Source organism: Pocillopora damicornis, chromosome 10 (assembly GCF_964200805.1).
Source record: "Pocillopora damicornis chromosome 10, jaPocDami1.2, whole genome shotgun sequence".
NCBI lineage: Eukaryota > Metazoa > Cnidaria > Anthozoa > Scleractinia > Pocilloporidae > Pocillopora > Pocillopora damicornis.
Genome location: NC_142679.1, coordinates 2,021,059 through 2,036,896, shown reverse-complemented (window position 1 = coordinate 2,036,896; position 15,838 = coordinate 2,021,059). Strand labels below are relative to the sequence as shown.

General features: G+C 37.1%; 3 protein-coding genes across 3 annotated transcripts; 2 read left to right on the top strand and 1 right to left on the bottom strand.

Annotated features, from left to right (window-relative positions):
• Positions 1–166: 166 nt before the first annotated feature.
• Positions 167–1,870, bottom strand: LOC113670473 (josephin-1). The gene is made up of 2 exons (XM_027186619.2): positions 1,515–1,870; positions 167–737 (listed from the first exon to the last, which is right to left on the bottom strand). The coding sequence occupies exons 1-2, from the start codon at positions 1,754–1,756 to the stop codon at positions 446–448; spliced, it is 534 nt and encodes a 177-aa protein (XP_027042420.2). The 5' UTR covers positions 1,757–1,870; the 3' UTR covers positions 167–445.
• Positions 1,829–9,866, top strand: LOC113670617 (GTP-binding protein 1). The gene is made up of 13 exons (XM_089184731.1): positions 1,829–2,360; positions 2,680–2,871; positions 3,350–3,458; positions 4,059–4,239; positions 4,664–4,872; positions 5,119–5,162; positions 5,338–5,433; positions 5,754–5,790; positions 5,928–6,129; positions 6,764–6,908; positions 7,242–7,424; positions 7,738–7,873; positions 8,359–9,866. Exons 2-13 carry the CDS (start codon positions 2,692–2,694, stop codon positions 8,685–8,687), a joined length of 1,851 nt encoding a protein of 616 aa, XP_089040857.1. The 5' UTR covers positions 1,829–2,360; positions 2,680–2,691; the 3' UTR covers positions 8,688–9,866.
• A 454-nt stretch (positions 9,867–10,320) lies between these two features.
• Positions 10,321–15,594, top strand: LOC113667831 (glucose-induced degradation protein 4 homolog). Its single transcript, XM_089184727.1, has 7 exons — positions 10,321–10,543; positions 10,679–10,738; positions 11,820–11,894; positions 12,360–12,392; positions 12,515–12,616; positions 13,494–13,624; positions 14,093–15,594. The coding sequence occupies exons 1-7, from the start codon at positions 10,400–10,402 to the stop codon at positions 14,154–14,156; spliced, it is 609 nt and encodes a 202-aa protein (XP_089040853.1). The 5' UTR covers positions 10,321–10,399; the 3' UTR covers positions 14,157–15,594.
• Positions 15,595–15,838: the final 244 nt, after the last annotated feature.

Below are 15,838 nucleotides of genomic sequence, written 5' to 3'. Positions count from 1 at the left end.
ATTGATATGACAACTTAAGATTCCATTGCAATTCCCAAGTATTCACTCTGAGATCTTCTGAAAGTGTTTGAGGATCACAGGCACTAAGGGGGTTTGCAAACAAAACTCAGAGAGGCCACTGTCTAATTAACTTTAGGGGCTTTGGATAAAAGATGTGGACACACCATTTTGATGGATTCAGATGTTTCTGAGCTGTATTAGCAATGAGACTTGCACCAATAACCCAAGCTGTAAAAACATTGACCACGTTTCCAAGAAACTGTAGGTCACTCAGAGTGTAATGCTTCATATATTTATAGAGCACCATCAACAACAGATATAAAACTGGGGCTAGAAGATATGATGGTCAGTTTTTTTTTAATACTCTACTCTAGATTTGTTTAAAATATACACAGTGACATTTTTAAATTGCATTTAAGATTTAAACAATTGATAACTTTCACTTTCACTGTCTTTTCCAAAGACTGTTTTCTGCCACACTTTTCTCAACAATGACAAAAAGCTGCATAGCTGACAGGGACAACAGTTCCCTTAAAAACTCACAAAGCTTATCTTCATTGCCAATACACTGAGGAGATGAAAGTTTGGAGTCTAAATTGTAGTAATTGTCATTTATTTTACGAACTGCAAACCAATGAGGCCTTTTGATAGGTACTTCCAGCCAAACTAGGTTAACATTTGAAGGTTTATTCACAACAAATCCAAAGATGTGTTGAAGGTTTAAACATTCAATTTTCCTGCAAGGAAAAAGTACGTAAAATAAAATCATTCCTGCTTTCCAGTTTTTGCTCCGACAAAGGACTACTGCTTGAAATGCCAACTTTAGAAACTCCTTACAGAGAACAGTTTACATCATCAACTCATTTAATGAAACCAAATTACCTTATTATACCCCTAGACTAAATAAGCACCTCAGTTTCTTCAAAAACTTGCCCCTTATTATCAGTAGTTTACTTCTCCTTTCTCTGAATTTTAAGTTAAAATTGGTACCTCAGAGATCATACTACTTTTAATTGGTATGGTTTGTTGGCCAGTAGTCTAAATCTACTCAAATACTGCTGAGTGGCTCCATAAGAGTGCTACTCTCAAGAGATTTGTACCTCTCTAATCTAAGCTATAAAATAGTTCTAGGCACTTCAAACAGAAAATACCACATTTAAACTTTCATGGAGTTACCTATCATAAGATAACTATAACCTTTCAAGGGATGGACATTTGTTCACAGTAGCATTAAGAATCTTTGAATGCCTGACAAGAAAGCTTAAGATCCTGGAGGTCATACTGAATATCATCCTTGATGATACACACAACATTATATCCACAATGATCCTGAAGAATTTTGAAGGAGTTTTGAAAGCAATTCAATCCAGCTCTTCTCTGATAAATTTGTGTTTATGTGTATTATAAACGTACTCTAAATCAGCTATCGAGTATATGTCAAGTAAACAAAAATTGTCTATTATCCTCAGCTTTTTTCCTACTAAATTAGCTTTTACTTCTCCGAGACTACTCACAATCTCTTGTCAAACCACACTGCTTCATATTCCCTCCACTGCAAGGCCACCATCAAAACATTCACGTCATAATTTCCCAAGCCAAGCATATTTTTGTGCGGATTGACGAAAGCGTCTGGGCTAAGCCGGTAGCTAATGGCATCTAGGTCTGCCTTACTGTAGGCATTCTTGTCTTGGAAAAGGTTGTTTAAGGTATGAACTGCGCAAAGCATTTGTCTTTGTCGCTCATGATAGATCTCCATTCTTGCAACAATTGACTAGAACATTAATGCCTTTTTACATAACCGGATTATCTGTGCAGAAGATACCCCGCTGTCCACGGTAACGTGTTGATTCGCTCATCTTTCGCACACAAACAACCATTTAAGATTGTTTTTGAACTACTTTTTCTAGAGATTAAATTTCTTACGGATCGATTATTCAATTTCTGTCTCTTTTACAAAACCAAGCATCATTGACCCTCAACTTCTTGTTTTAAAATTTCCAATGTAGATGTTTTTGAGGAGGCCTGGGAACAATAACACCACGCAAGCGTCTGCGGCTGGCTGATGAAATGCTTTATTTACAATGAAAAACCATTAGACTATTTATATTGTTGTTATTATTGTCAGAGGAACTTGTGTTGCATCACATTTCCTCAGCAAACCAGCGTTTGGTGAAATCAGTGGCTTAAAGCAGACGATTTTGCACACTTTCTACCGAACTTAGAGTGTTATTCCCACAGTACCCGCAGGGACTGCATACGATTTAATCAAGCTCATACTGTAGATAACACTGGCTTACCTTGTTGATTCTAGAGTTCCAGATATTTTCAGCAAGGAGTGGTCTTGATGATCGACGATTTCGGTGGGCATTATTCAATTTTATTAAAGAGAAACGTGGAAAGTATCTTGAAAGCTTCAGTGATAATGTTAAAATAGATATGGAGTATAAGATATTAAGTGCTGCCTTGTAGATTTTCTATTGATCATGATAGGGTTTATGTTACGAGGGTGATTAAGGATACTTAGTTTAACTCCAGATTCGAAGTCTTTACATATATGCTATTTCCATTTATGTATTTGAGGTTATTTCATTTCAAAGTTATTATTATTTGCGGTTGAGACCCATTCCTCTCTATTTCATTTTCTGGTCATCAAATTTTTGTTATTTGTTTATTTTTTAGGTCTGAAAAAGAATGAGTGCGCTTACAGAATCAATCAATGTGGAGGAGAAATTCTCAGGATCATCTTTGAATGGTAGACAAGAAGGATCTCTAGAGAGTGCTAACAACCTATTTGCTCCAGACAGTGGTGGGGAATTTGACTGTGATGGTAGCAACACATTAAATGGTGCAGAAAATGCAATTGATCCACGGGTAGGAACAAATTTATGATGGCCTGCCTAGAATTATGATGAATATTTTGATTTCTGAGCATTTTTTTTAATAGTAACTTTTCATTTTCAGTTGTTTTTGTTATATTTATTTGATAAATCAATCATATGGAATGAATCGTTTTGAATTGCTGATGATGAAAAGTATGCAATTGATCCTCCTAGGTAAACTGTAATTTAAGTAATTGCAGCAAAAGAAACCTGAAAAACTCAGGCTTAGATGGGACTCAAAACCTTGCCTTCTAGATACTAATTCAATGCTACTGTGTACTGAATTATGAAGCCACATGTAAGATGTGAGGCAAGTTGGGGTCTCTGTTCACAGTAAAAGGAAATAAGCCATACCAACCTTTACAACCAATTAAGCTATGCAGTCACACATCAGAAAGAAAGGGAAGATTCTGAAAACTTGCTTTGATTAATGGAAAAGTTGATTTGTGATATTTTCATGTATGTTCCAGGTTGCCTTGATCAGTCCAGATGATGAACAATTTGATATTTTACTACAAAAACTTAAGGAAAGGTTAGATGAAGGACACGGTGAAACTATCTATGAAGTTGGTGTTGGGGGTAAGTAAGTGGTCAGCTCAGGTTGTAATGCACCAGACTGCTGTGTGTGGCATGAAGGGTTCACTCCCTGAAGTGGACCAACAATGAGGGTCTTAAAAAAGTTGAGGGGAATGAGCTGCTTTTGCTACAACAGTTGCAAATGGTTAGACAGTCTAGTATTCCCTGATAAGAATGATAAATTGTAGGCCTTTCTCCTGCTTCTTTTCTGTACTGGTGGGCAAGTGTTGTTAAAGAACCCACACACTTCTATGAAGATCAGGAAATGTAGCTCCCAGTGTGACCTTGATTTTCGAAATGGGAACATCTGCCTAAATTTCTTTCAAACTGCTCAATGTAATCTGGTTTAAGTCTGGTTTAAGTGCAAAGTGTTACAAAGTACAATGAGTTATGGTACTGTAGAAATCCTTCATGATCAAGGTTATAAATTTTGTTGTGGATATTTTGAGAGAATTTGGTGCTATGTGGTAATAGCACCCTCTAGCTGAGGGAATGTATTCTCATCACTGGTTTGCCAAATTCTCCTGATGGATGTAGCTTCAAACAATACAATGCTCAATTTGATACTTGTCATTAGATGTACTTATTGATTTTCAATTGTAGATGGAGCAGCAAGTGGACTCAGTGAAGAGGATCTCAAAGCATCAGTGGATTCCTTGAAACTATTAGCTGAGTCCTGTAATGCTGATGTTGTCCTGCTAAGAGAGAAGCCAGCAGAGGAGGGTACTGTTGCTGAATATCTTGTCCGTAATAGAGTAGATGAGAATGATTTCATGGAAGTGAGGTAAACAACCTTGAGTACCTGGTAATGCCTTTATTCCTTTTCCCCCATTCTTGTATTAGGTACCTGTAACTCGGGTTACGAGTTTCAAGTGAAAAATAGTGTAAAAAAATAGACTTAAGGTGGCAAGAAAGCCCAGTAGAATCCCAGTAGATGCTGTATTGAGAAAAGTAAAAGAAAAAATCTTCTTTGAAACCCTTTATTCAATTCTGTTTAAATTCTATGTGGACCTGAGATGCATGACTCAAGCTTGCTTTTTCTTTGTTAGGGGGTGGGGGAACCCAACAAAGGGCTCAGGGCCTAAGAAATGTTCAGATCTTTTGTGAACAGAAGGTTAGGGAAAGTAGCATACTCCAAAATGGCTTCATGCTTAGAAATCTTCTTTATCCTGGTTGATAATGTTGTCTTAATCCATCTATTTTGGTAGGGTGGCAGTGGTAGGCAATGTAGATGCTGGCAAAAGCACTCTACTTGGTGTACTGACTCATGGAGAACTCGACAATGGAAGAGGCATGGCAAGACAGAGGCTTTTCCGACATAAGCATGAGATGGAATCAGGAAGAACAAGTAGTGTGGGAAATGATATCCTGGGATTTGATAGCAGAGGAGATGTGGTGAACAAGCCAGATACCCATGGTTAGAAAACTATTTTAAAAGAAATTATTGTGTATACTATATATTCATGTTAGGAGAAGGCACATTGCCCCCTCTTGTCTAGGCAGTAGAAGATAAAAAGCTCTTTTAGTAGTCTTTTTAAGGGATTTACAAACACCTTAACAGATCCTTATTAACTAACTCAATTTAGCTGTGCTTTCAAGCACTGTTAATTTGAGTTGGTTGATAAGGATGGATGTCTGATATATTTATATATTTGTGTCCCAGGAGGAGGACTTGATTGGTCCAGGATATGCCAGAAGTCTTCAAAGGTTTGTTGTGGTTCTATCTTCTTCCTTTTTTTTGTTGACAGAGGGGAAAGCTGAAAATTTTACCTTTATATTTGTGACTTTTTTTAATGCTGGCACACTCTGGCAATACAATACAAAGGGGGCAATAATTGGAAAACTATCTAAAGGTAAGGGTTTCGTTTTTGTTCTTTTACAGGTCATCACTTTTATTGATCTGGCAGGGCATGAAAGATACCTGAAAACAACAATTTTTGGAATGACAGGACATGTGCCAGACTTCGCTATGCTGATGGTGAGATGTCACATTGATGTGCAATAATTTGCTTTTGCTTTATCCACCTAAATTTTCTTTACTGATTGAGGATTGACTGTAGCAATAATTTTTATTGTTTGGACAAAGTGCAAACAAGAATTTGGGAAAGGAAAAATTACATGAAAATAGTCTTTTTACCACTCTTACTTGAATTGGGAATTTAAAAGAAATCCCTAGAGAACTTGACAATCAAGGCCTATCTTGTAAGTTTTCAGGTGAGTCTTTTTCTGAAAAGTAATTTTAGTATGGTGTATGATGTTTCACAAAGATCCTTGTTTTTGTTATTTTTTCTCATTTAGATTGGGTCAAATGCAGGAATTATAGGCATGACAAAAGGTAATAGGATTTAGTGGGATATAGATAGATAGTAACTAATAAAGGGCCACCTGCAGTTTATTACTATCTGTCTTTATATTGCTCTTTTGGACAAAGTTTCACATAATTTTTTTATTATTTTTTTTTTTACTTACCAGAGCATCTTGGGTTGGCCCTAGCACTCAATGTCCCAGTATTTGTGGTGGTGACCAAGATTGACATGTGTCCGCCCAATGTGCTACAGGACACTATGAAACTCTTATCCAGGATTCTAAAATCACCTGGCTGCCGTAAAATCCCTGTCATTGTTCAAAACAGTGATGATGTGGTTGTCTCAGCGACGAACTTTGTTTCTGAAAGGTAAGAGCCCAAGTTAAGTTCATGAAAGAAAATGAGGGCCACATTCCATATTCATCAAAACGGCTCGAGCAAGCAAAGTTAGTTGGTAGTTTATTATAAAGCACTCGGACCAAACTTGTATATTTGAATTTGCCGGCGTTCGCAAACAAAAATACACAGCTTATGCTGTCCGTATAGCAAAATTGCGACCAAGTAAGAACCAATCAGAACACCCGGATTTACCTCAGGACTACCTTACTAAATAATAAATATATGTCTCAGGTCAGAACTAATTGAAAGCACATTGTTGCAAGTGCCAGAAAAGCTGCTGATTTCAAGACTAGTCTGTAACTAATCAGTTAGCGTTTGTTTTTCTCAGCTAGTTCATTTGTTTTTTTCGGAGAACATTTTTGGGCTATTCTAGGACCATGCAAGACTTTAAGCCCTCATAAGAGTAAATCTTCAATAGTTGGAAGTGAGAGCAAACCTCAGATGACGTGTACGCCTCGATCTTTCTTTTGAATTGTTACATCATGACTGTGTGAATAAAACAAAATGATGGAAGGGTCCTTTGTAAAGGCCAAAAATCACTGATCTTCAAATCACTTTTACAGGTAATCACGATATTCAGATGTGGTTCTTTCATTTTTGCCAGGGTTTGCCCAATATTTCAGATTTCCAACGTAACCGGTGAGAACTTGGACCTGTTAAAGATGTTTTTGAATTTGCTCTCAATTCGAGCTCACTTCAGGAAAGATGAACCATCTGAGTTCCAGATCGACGACACTTACTCAGTACCGGTAAATAAAAATGTCTTTATTAAATATCAGATAAAGCAAATTTAACGGAACGAATTAAACCATAAATGAGAAATATTAACAATTTGTGTGCACCAGAAACTATAAGTTTCGCCGGCTCATAAGTCCTCTCACCGCCGTCTGTTGAGCTTGTGAGCAGGCTCTCGTGTTTGAATTACGCCTTGCGGTCTCTTTATTGGCACAGCCGCCTACAACACCATCGGCTGCCGTTTATGGAAAAATTTTTTGAAACCCCTGGAATTCTTTGCTATACGCTTCTGATTGGTATCTAGAAAGAGAGTTACTTGTCTTTAATCAAAGTTTTGGATGATTTAGGGTGTTGGTACAGTTGTATCAGGCACGTGTCTCCGAGGTACCATTCGACTGAATGACACCCTTCTACTCGGGCCAGATCCTCTGGGTCAGTTTCAACCAATCACAGTGAAGACAATTCATCGCAAGAGAATGCCAGTAAAGGAACTCCGTGCGGGACAAACGGCTTCCTTTGCTCTGAAAAAGGTGGGTAATATCCGAAAATCGTATATTTGAACGGTGGGGTAGCTATATTAAAGTATAAAAGGAAATAATAGTTATGTTGGATGTGGAAATGTAGACTGAGCAAAATTCGGATTTAAGTCGGAAATCGATGTCTTGATCGCCTCGCGGGAGAGTGGGGAGGGGGATTTAGGAGCCATACCGTCCCATCTCACTGCGTGTTAATTCTTCGTCTTCATCGAAGGAAGATTAAGTAATAGATTACGTAAAGTACAGGGCTACGAGGAGATTATTTCCGGTGTCACCAAATGTAGTATGTTTTTTTTTTCGCCTTCAGATAAAAAGATCACAGATACGTAAAGGAATGGTTATGGTAGATAGACAAGTGAAGCCTCAAGCATGCTGGGAATTCGAAGCCGAGGTGTTGGTTCTTCACCACCCGACAACCATCAGTACAAAATACCAGGCAATGGGTTAGTATGCTGAGAAGGTTAAATAATAAAATATTGCAGCGATTCTAATGGAGCTTTGGATGGTCGATAGAAAAAAAGGCGGCCGAGCTTTGAAAACGAGAAGCGCACTTTTAACCCATAAACTAGGGCTTCGTTACTCTTCTTCACGGCTTTGCCAATCAAAGCCTTAATGGCGCATTCAAAAGCGCCAGTCGAGTTGGCTATGGAGCTTTTGTTTATTTTTAAGCTGTTAACTATATCTAAGACAGATAGAGCGCTTTTCTACAAGGCATCGCTTGCATCGTAGACAACCCTTACTACGGGTGTCTATGACATGCCGCAAGGAGACGATGCTCGTATTTGAAAATAGAGAGACGACTGGGAACGAGTCGGCGTCTCTGTATATGTACTAATGTATATTTACAATAATCAGACACAATCTTCAATGACGGATCTTCCTTGGACAAAATTTACTCATGTGATATTTATGTGATTTTTTTGGTCAGTTCACTGTGGGAGCATGCGGCAGACGGCAACTATAATTCACATGGATAAAGACCACCTCAGAACAGGAGATAAGGCGATGGTGCGTTTTCGCTTCATAAAACAACCGGAATTCGTCAAACCGGAAACCAGAATGATTTTCAGAGAGGGAAGAACAAAAGCTGTCGGTACCATACAGCAGATCGATCCAACTGCGCATCCTCCGCCTCAGGTTGGCGGGAAAGTCAAACATCGTGGACCGGGTAGAGGCACCGCACAGTCACGCGACAAAAGCAAAGACGGAGCAAGTGCGCAGGCGTCAACAAGCTCAGAAAGAACAGGGAAAAAATGACTTGATAGTGACGTAGTTTTCTCGTATTTAATTCCATTTTTAAGGTTTTTAAGATCTTATTTGATTAGTTTTAACATAGTTTTTTAAAAATTTAGAAATTTAGGACCCCTATGGTCGTTGAAAATTTTAACATTTCTCTTATTTCTGTATTTTCTTCGGTCTTCGACCAGGCTTTCGTTCAGAATTCCTCTAGTCTTTGATTTGACCATTTATTATTCTTAATTCAAAGCAAAAGAAAAGCAGTAATTTAAACTAAGTCATTTTAGCCGGCAGCCAGGGTAGAATTTCAGCGAAATAATGAAAATACTCTGTGTTGTCAGTCTCTACCTTCCTCTTTCTGTATGTTCTTTGGTGAAATAACTCCTATCTCACGTCTTCCCAACAAGCATTTGTATTGTTTACCACAAAACATTTCGACGAAAATTTCGCATGTCCTCAAACAAAATTATGGCTTCGCCTTCATAGGCGGCAGTAGCCGTAAAAGTCCTCCCTGATTTATCTGGGAAAAGAAACCTCAGGCACAAAAAGCTACGCTTACCACCATCTCCCAGTCAGTTACAAGATCAAACTTATTTCGTCACAATTAATTTTACTGCGGGAACAAAACAGTCAATTTCATTCTCAATAAACCTCTTCCAAAGGGGTGGTGTAGTCCAAGGTAGTTTAAAGCGAATTTGATTGGTAGAAAACGCCATAGCACGTGAGAGTTGCGTGGAAAATTGCCTAACATAACCAGAATTTCGTTTCGTTTCTTCTGTGGGTAAGACTACGTCGCAAATCCAGTTTTTTATTGAAAAAAGTCATGTTATTAGGCGAAGGTAAAGAGGGTAAGTTTCTAAGGAAACTGTAGTGTTGCGTCGATGGGAGAGTATAACAGGGTAATTTAGTATTATTGACTGAGTTGATAACGTAAATTGGCCACCGTAAAGAGTTTAAGAGCTGACGTTTCGAGCGTTAGCTCTTCGTCAGAGCGATTGACGAAGGGCTCTGACAAAGGGCTAACGCTCGAAACGTCGGCTCTTAAACTCTACGGTGGCGAATTCACGTTATCAACTCAGTTGTTGATACTAAATTACCCTGTTACTAGAAAAGACCTGTTAAATTTGACGATAGAGTAACCTCGTGACTGTTTTGGGGAAATTCTTTTGAACACAAGAAATAAATAATGAGACAAACAAATAGCAAAAGTTGTTAAACTTCAACTAACCCAAATCAAAAGCGAATCTAGTCTCGTACCCAGATTCGAACGTGTAGTGAAATGTAGGATCTTTACCACCGCCTGGCCGTGAAAGGCTTAGGTATGAGATTGAAGTGAATCTCTATTTCGTAATCCGAGTCCAGAATCCCGTCATCCCTTACCCAAATTCTGAAACCCTTGGCAAAAGGGTTGTTGCAGTTTGGCTTAAAACAATTCAAAAGAAACCTGAACGCACAGATCTCAGGATACTGGCAAAACGAACCAGAAGAATAAAATGGCGACTCCAATTTTAGTTAGATTGTTAAGTCTGTTGATTCTCAAAAGAAATGCAAGACAGAGGAATAGACGCTATTTGATATTTGTGATATTTGAGCTCCTCACAGGTGTGTGTAAGAAAAGTCGACAAGAAACTGGGAACTAAAGATTACGCAAATAATATTACCCAAGATGCTCCGAGGGAGTGTCGTTGGCAAGTTCAAAAGACCACCGTATAGTTGTGAAAACTTATGTGAAAATGCCGGGGAAAATTGCACTGAATCCCCTTCCTCCAGGCACGAAACAGCCTGGTCTAGCACAGTCACTGTTGTACAGTGGCAGTAAATTCCAGGGTCATCAAAAAAGTAAAGGGAATCGATACGACGTCGAAGTTGTATTGAAGGTAAGTTCGCGTGAGCCGTGTCACGACTCGAAGGGATAATTTCCCGCCGTCCGCGTTTGTTACTTTGTGGTCTTAAAATTTTAACGTAGTCTTCAAATGAATGATTTTTATGGTGTGTATGTAAATATCTTTTAGCACGTTGACCAGGAGAAGGGCTTTCTCTGTGGATATCTGAAAATAAAGGGCCTTACAGATGTGAGTAAAAATTTTGCCGATGTTCTTGCGTTGTTATTGTCTAGATCGCTCTTGAAATGTACTGATCAACGTCTGTCCGCTTCAATGATCTTGACAGTTCAGCCGAAACTTGGATTTATTCGTCTTTTTTGATTGAACTGATTTCGTATCTGACCGAATTAACTGTGTTAAAATTATATCAGACAATACGTTTACGTACAGATGTTTTTTTTGCATCAAAGACTCGTTGTTTTGTCTGAACGCTTCACGGTGTAAGTATATAGTCCATCTAACAGTAGCAAATGATAATATTATAAAAATCTGCTGACGGGTGTAAATGATGTAGCGTTCTTTTTCTCTGAAAACGCTGCATCACTCCATTACTTAAATTTTATTAACTTTTTGTCACATCAGGTTAATGCTTTTGTTGTGCGCGATTTTGTTATGATTTTCTTTCTAATAGTTCTAAACAACATTTGTATAAAAGTAGCCGGAAGTTTATTCCTATGCCTTAACTTTGTAGTTTAAGGCAATGGATTGATACAGTTGTTTAATCTCACCAGACAAACCCATATTGAAGGGAAACCACCATAGTTATACGAGTTGCAAACCCCTATTTATAATTCTGTAACTGATTACAAATTGCTTGTCTCTAGCAGGTTAACAGCCTAAAGTGGGTAGTATGTTCCTGAAAATATTTGTACAATAGGCCACACTTTCTATCAGTTTACCTGCATAATAATGCATGTGGGATGTTAGGAGAACAAGAAAAAAGTGTAAATCACACATAAATGACGAGCAATAAGGGAAGGAATTAACAAACTTTTTGAGTGTTCTCCCAACGTCCTAATTGGGCAACTATGCTGGTAAACTGATGGAAAGTGTGGTCTATTACTCTTATAAAATATACTTAGAATATTTCAATTTTCTTTGGGTATACTTTTGCAATAATTGATTGGTTTTTGATCAATCAGGGCATGCATAGTATCTCAGCTATACTATGAATATAGTTTTATATCTGCATTTAAAAGTGTATATTAAATTATCTGAAGAATAAGGAAAAGGTCTGTCTCACTGACAGGTTTGTTTTTATTGATTACAGGAGTATCCTAATCTAACAACTTTTTTTGATGGTGAGATAATTGGTGATAAACATCCCTTTTTGACAAGGAAATGGGTAAGGAATTATACAGCATTAGGGTGTCAAATACTAGTTTAATAGAGGACACTATTTTGCTCCCCCTTGTGACATTTTGTGGCTTACTTTAGTTGGAAGTGCAAGCTGAAGAAGTCATAACTATTAGACCAGATAGCAAGGTTGATGATAAACTGCGAGAACCTTTAGTTAATTTGGTGACAAATTTATGTTTTGTCTCATGAAATGTTCTTTATGATGCAATATAGATCCAGTCTTAATTTGAAATCAGACCCTATACTGTCAAAATTAATTTGTGTCATATTTTTTTGGCACATTATCCTGCTGTCAATTTATTGAACTAGAAAATTGTGCTTATTGATTTTCTGTAGCTACCTCAATAGTGGTGTCTTGACAACAGTTCAGCATTTCCTTTTTTTCTTCTAAAGATGAATTTATAATAAATTCAGGTAATTATTTTGTTTTGTTTTGTTTTTTCTTTATTAGGATGCTGATGAAGATGTTGACAGAAAACACTGGGTAAATAGTTTTTCTTTATGGTATCAACTTTTTCTGAAAGCAAAAGTAAAAAACCAGTTTCACTGTATGTTTACCCAATGCATTAAACTTTGTACTGTTAACCACTCTCTTTTGTCTCTCAGGGTAAATTTCTGGCATTTTATCAGTTTGCAAAATCATTCAACTCAGACAGTTTTGATTACAGCCAACTGGACAATCTAGACTTTGTTTTTATGAGATGGAAGGTAAGTCTTTCTCACATTGTATTTTCCATTTCAGGCAGTGCCATATTCTTAACCTTGCTTAACCTCTTTGACCCTTAAGAGTGACAAGCATCTGATTTTCTCCTTACAATATCACCCTGAATCACTTAATATATAGATTTAGCCAAGTCTAAAAGCGAAGCTCTTATTAGTTTATTTTCCAGCCCTACGTTACACTGAATAAAAACTGTAATAAAACTATCTACTGGCAAGTCTTTTTATTATATTTCAACCCAACCATTTCCTCAACATATAAACACTATTACAATGTAATTAGTCAGGGAAATGGAAAACTTGTGGCATATACACCATGTTTGAAATGCCATGACCATAGTAAGCTAACAGGATTGAGGAGGATGTATGTGGGAATAGGCCCTCTTGTCTGTATCAATAATTTGCTAATTACTCCTGTTGGCAATGTTTTGATGAGGTTGGGGTATCAAGGCAAAGGAACTGAGGATTTTACTAGGCAGTGACTTTTTTTCAAATCTGGAAACTATCATCATGAAAGCCATACTTGTTCCCGGTAACTCATTCTTATTCTGATAAACTAGTTTTGAGAAGGATACAATATTTTATAACAAAAACTCGATGCATAGGTTGTGCAAAAACCTTTAATTTGACTATACTTTTATAGCCAATATCAGTCCCTTCAAATGGTAAAGGTCAGGAGAATAAAGTAAATAATCACTAACTTGAAAAGCTCTTGATTGTTGACCAGATTCTGCTTGTCAGTACCATGGGAAATATGTAGATAACAGTATGGAGAATATCCATTCTGATGTTGGGGTTAAAAGGTTTAAACAGGTCCTATAACCTCTCAATTTTATGACAAACCAATTTTCTCTTTGATTTACAGGAACATTTCTTAGTTCCAGATCACACTATCACAGACATAACTGGAGCGTCATTTGCAGGGTTTTATTATGTTTGTTTACAAAAATCAGCCGCCACCATTGAGGGTTACTACTATCACCGAAGCTCTGAATGGTTAGTTCAACTTTTTTTGTGTTCCTATTGTGCTTGACAGTGTATTTACTCTTGCATTTTGGACAATGAAAAAACTGAAACACAACTTGTAAAAGCCTTTCAAAAAGAAGCTTTCTATTTTTTTATTCCCAGAAAGTTTACTTTTAAGACTCAACTTGATGTCAGCCGGATTTTCCAGACTCATTTCCAAGCATGTTTGTTTATGGGTTTAGATATTGCTTTGTTTTTGCTTGACTTTGCTCTGTGATCGGTCCAGATTAACTGTGCCATCCTTTGAACCAATGAAATGCAAAACTACAACTGAATACAACTTGGTGGCTTCCAGCACTGTAGGCAGTTTGGTTGGTTTTATGTTGAGTTCTCATTGCCCCAAAGAACATTTTTGTTTCTTGTGATTACTTTTGTTTTGGTTTTTCAACACTCTATAAATTGTAAGATTACCTAATTCCACCTTTCCTTCCTTTCCAGGTTTCAGTCCTTAAATCTTGTCCATGTTCCTGATCACAGTCAACCCATTTATGAATTCAGATGATATTGAACAAGAAAACAAATCTTTATACTCTTATATGCTTCTTAATGAATATTTTTAGACTTCCTCTGGCACTTCCATGATGATATTATGATTTATGCTTGGTTTACAGCTCGAGTCAGACAAGCTTAGTAGATATTTTCCATAAAATCAAAACAGTGTTTGAGGTTTTACATTCAGCATGCATGGTGTCATGTTGTTAAGATTATCGTCCAGTGACAAGTTATTATCATGAAGAGATAATGATACCTGGGCAGGTGTTTGTTTTCTGTCTTGTTGCAAATAGTTATGGCATACACAGCTACACATAGAATGTGAAATAAATTATATGCAGCTGTTTAATTTGATTACTTAAATGAGAAGATTGATCAAGAATGTTATTTCTTTTAATTAATCAGCACTACTACTGCATACATTGTAGTGTATTTCGAAGAATATTTGGAATGAAAAGTCAAAAATTGGTTGTGTTGTTGCCATCTATTCCTTTTTTTGGCACCCTCTGTATTGAAGAAGTTGAGTACAAACAATCCTAGGTGTTCCCTGGAAGGTTCTCGGTACTCTCTAATGTATATTTTCAGAGATGTATCAACAAAATTCACAATCAATTTCAAATTGCCAACTTGATGACACCACAAGGGTATGTTTGTCTCTATATTGTCAGAAAAATGACCAATTAATTTATGATTTCTTTTTATAGTTCTTATTGACAAACTGATACCATTAGGGGGATAAGGAGTACTTTTACAGAGAGCTCCAACCATATCCAAAAGGGGATTTTGTGCACATCTGGCTGATAAAGTTAAATCTAATCAAAGGGTTTAACCCTTATACTCCTAACAGTGATTAACATGTAACTTCTCCCTGTGATATTCATACATTGTCCACCAAACATGAGGATATTCAAACTTATCAGGTAAAGGTTGGTGGTTCTGATTTATTACCAAATTCTTGGGACTTATTTACAAGGAAATGTGTAGCAGCTAGAGAGGAGAATTGATAATCAGATCCTGGGAACTAAAGGGTTAATGTGACCAAAATCTCATAGATCTGTTTCTCTGTGTGTTGTTTTATGTTTATACTTAGTAAAGGAGTATTAAACCTCTTTTTCATGGTTTTAATGGTTGAAATAATTGTTTTTAGATTAGTAATATTAAGAGCTACATGTACTGAGAATTGAAAAGTTTTAAATTAGCTTGATGGCTCTTAGAAATTGAAGTACCTTCTCATGTTACAGCATGCTCTGTACAGTAAGCATTATTTGAGTTAAGAACAACTGAACTTTGTCTTTGTACTGTAACATGTTAGTATCAACTTTTATTTATATTCTAGTCCTTTTGAATGTTAAGTGCTAAGTGATGGTTGAAGTATTACTATAAATTCATCAAAATTTGTGATATCCCCCAATGAGTTGCAAATATATTAAAAATACTGCAGCCCTCCATAGAGTATATACAGTTATCATTATTACTTGCATTCCTCACAAAGGGGTTCTACACCTACGGGGTCTCAAAGTGTTTGTTGGTTCTAAGACTCTGCTTGCAAGAGATAAGCATACTCATAAGGGATCAATATCAGTATCTGGGCAACAGCTCACCTACCCCTCCCCTAACTCAACAACAGTCAATTGATAACAAGTTAGGGTTAATGTTGGGTTAGGGGAGGGGTAGGTGGGCAGTTGCCCAGAT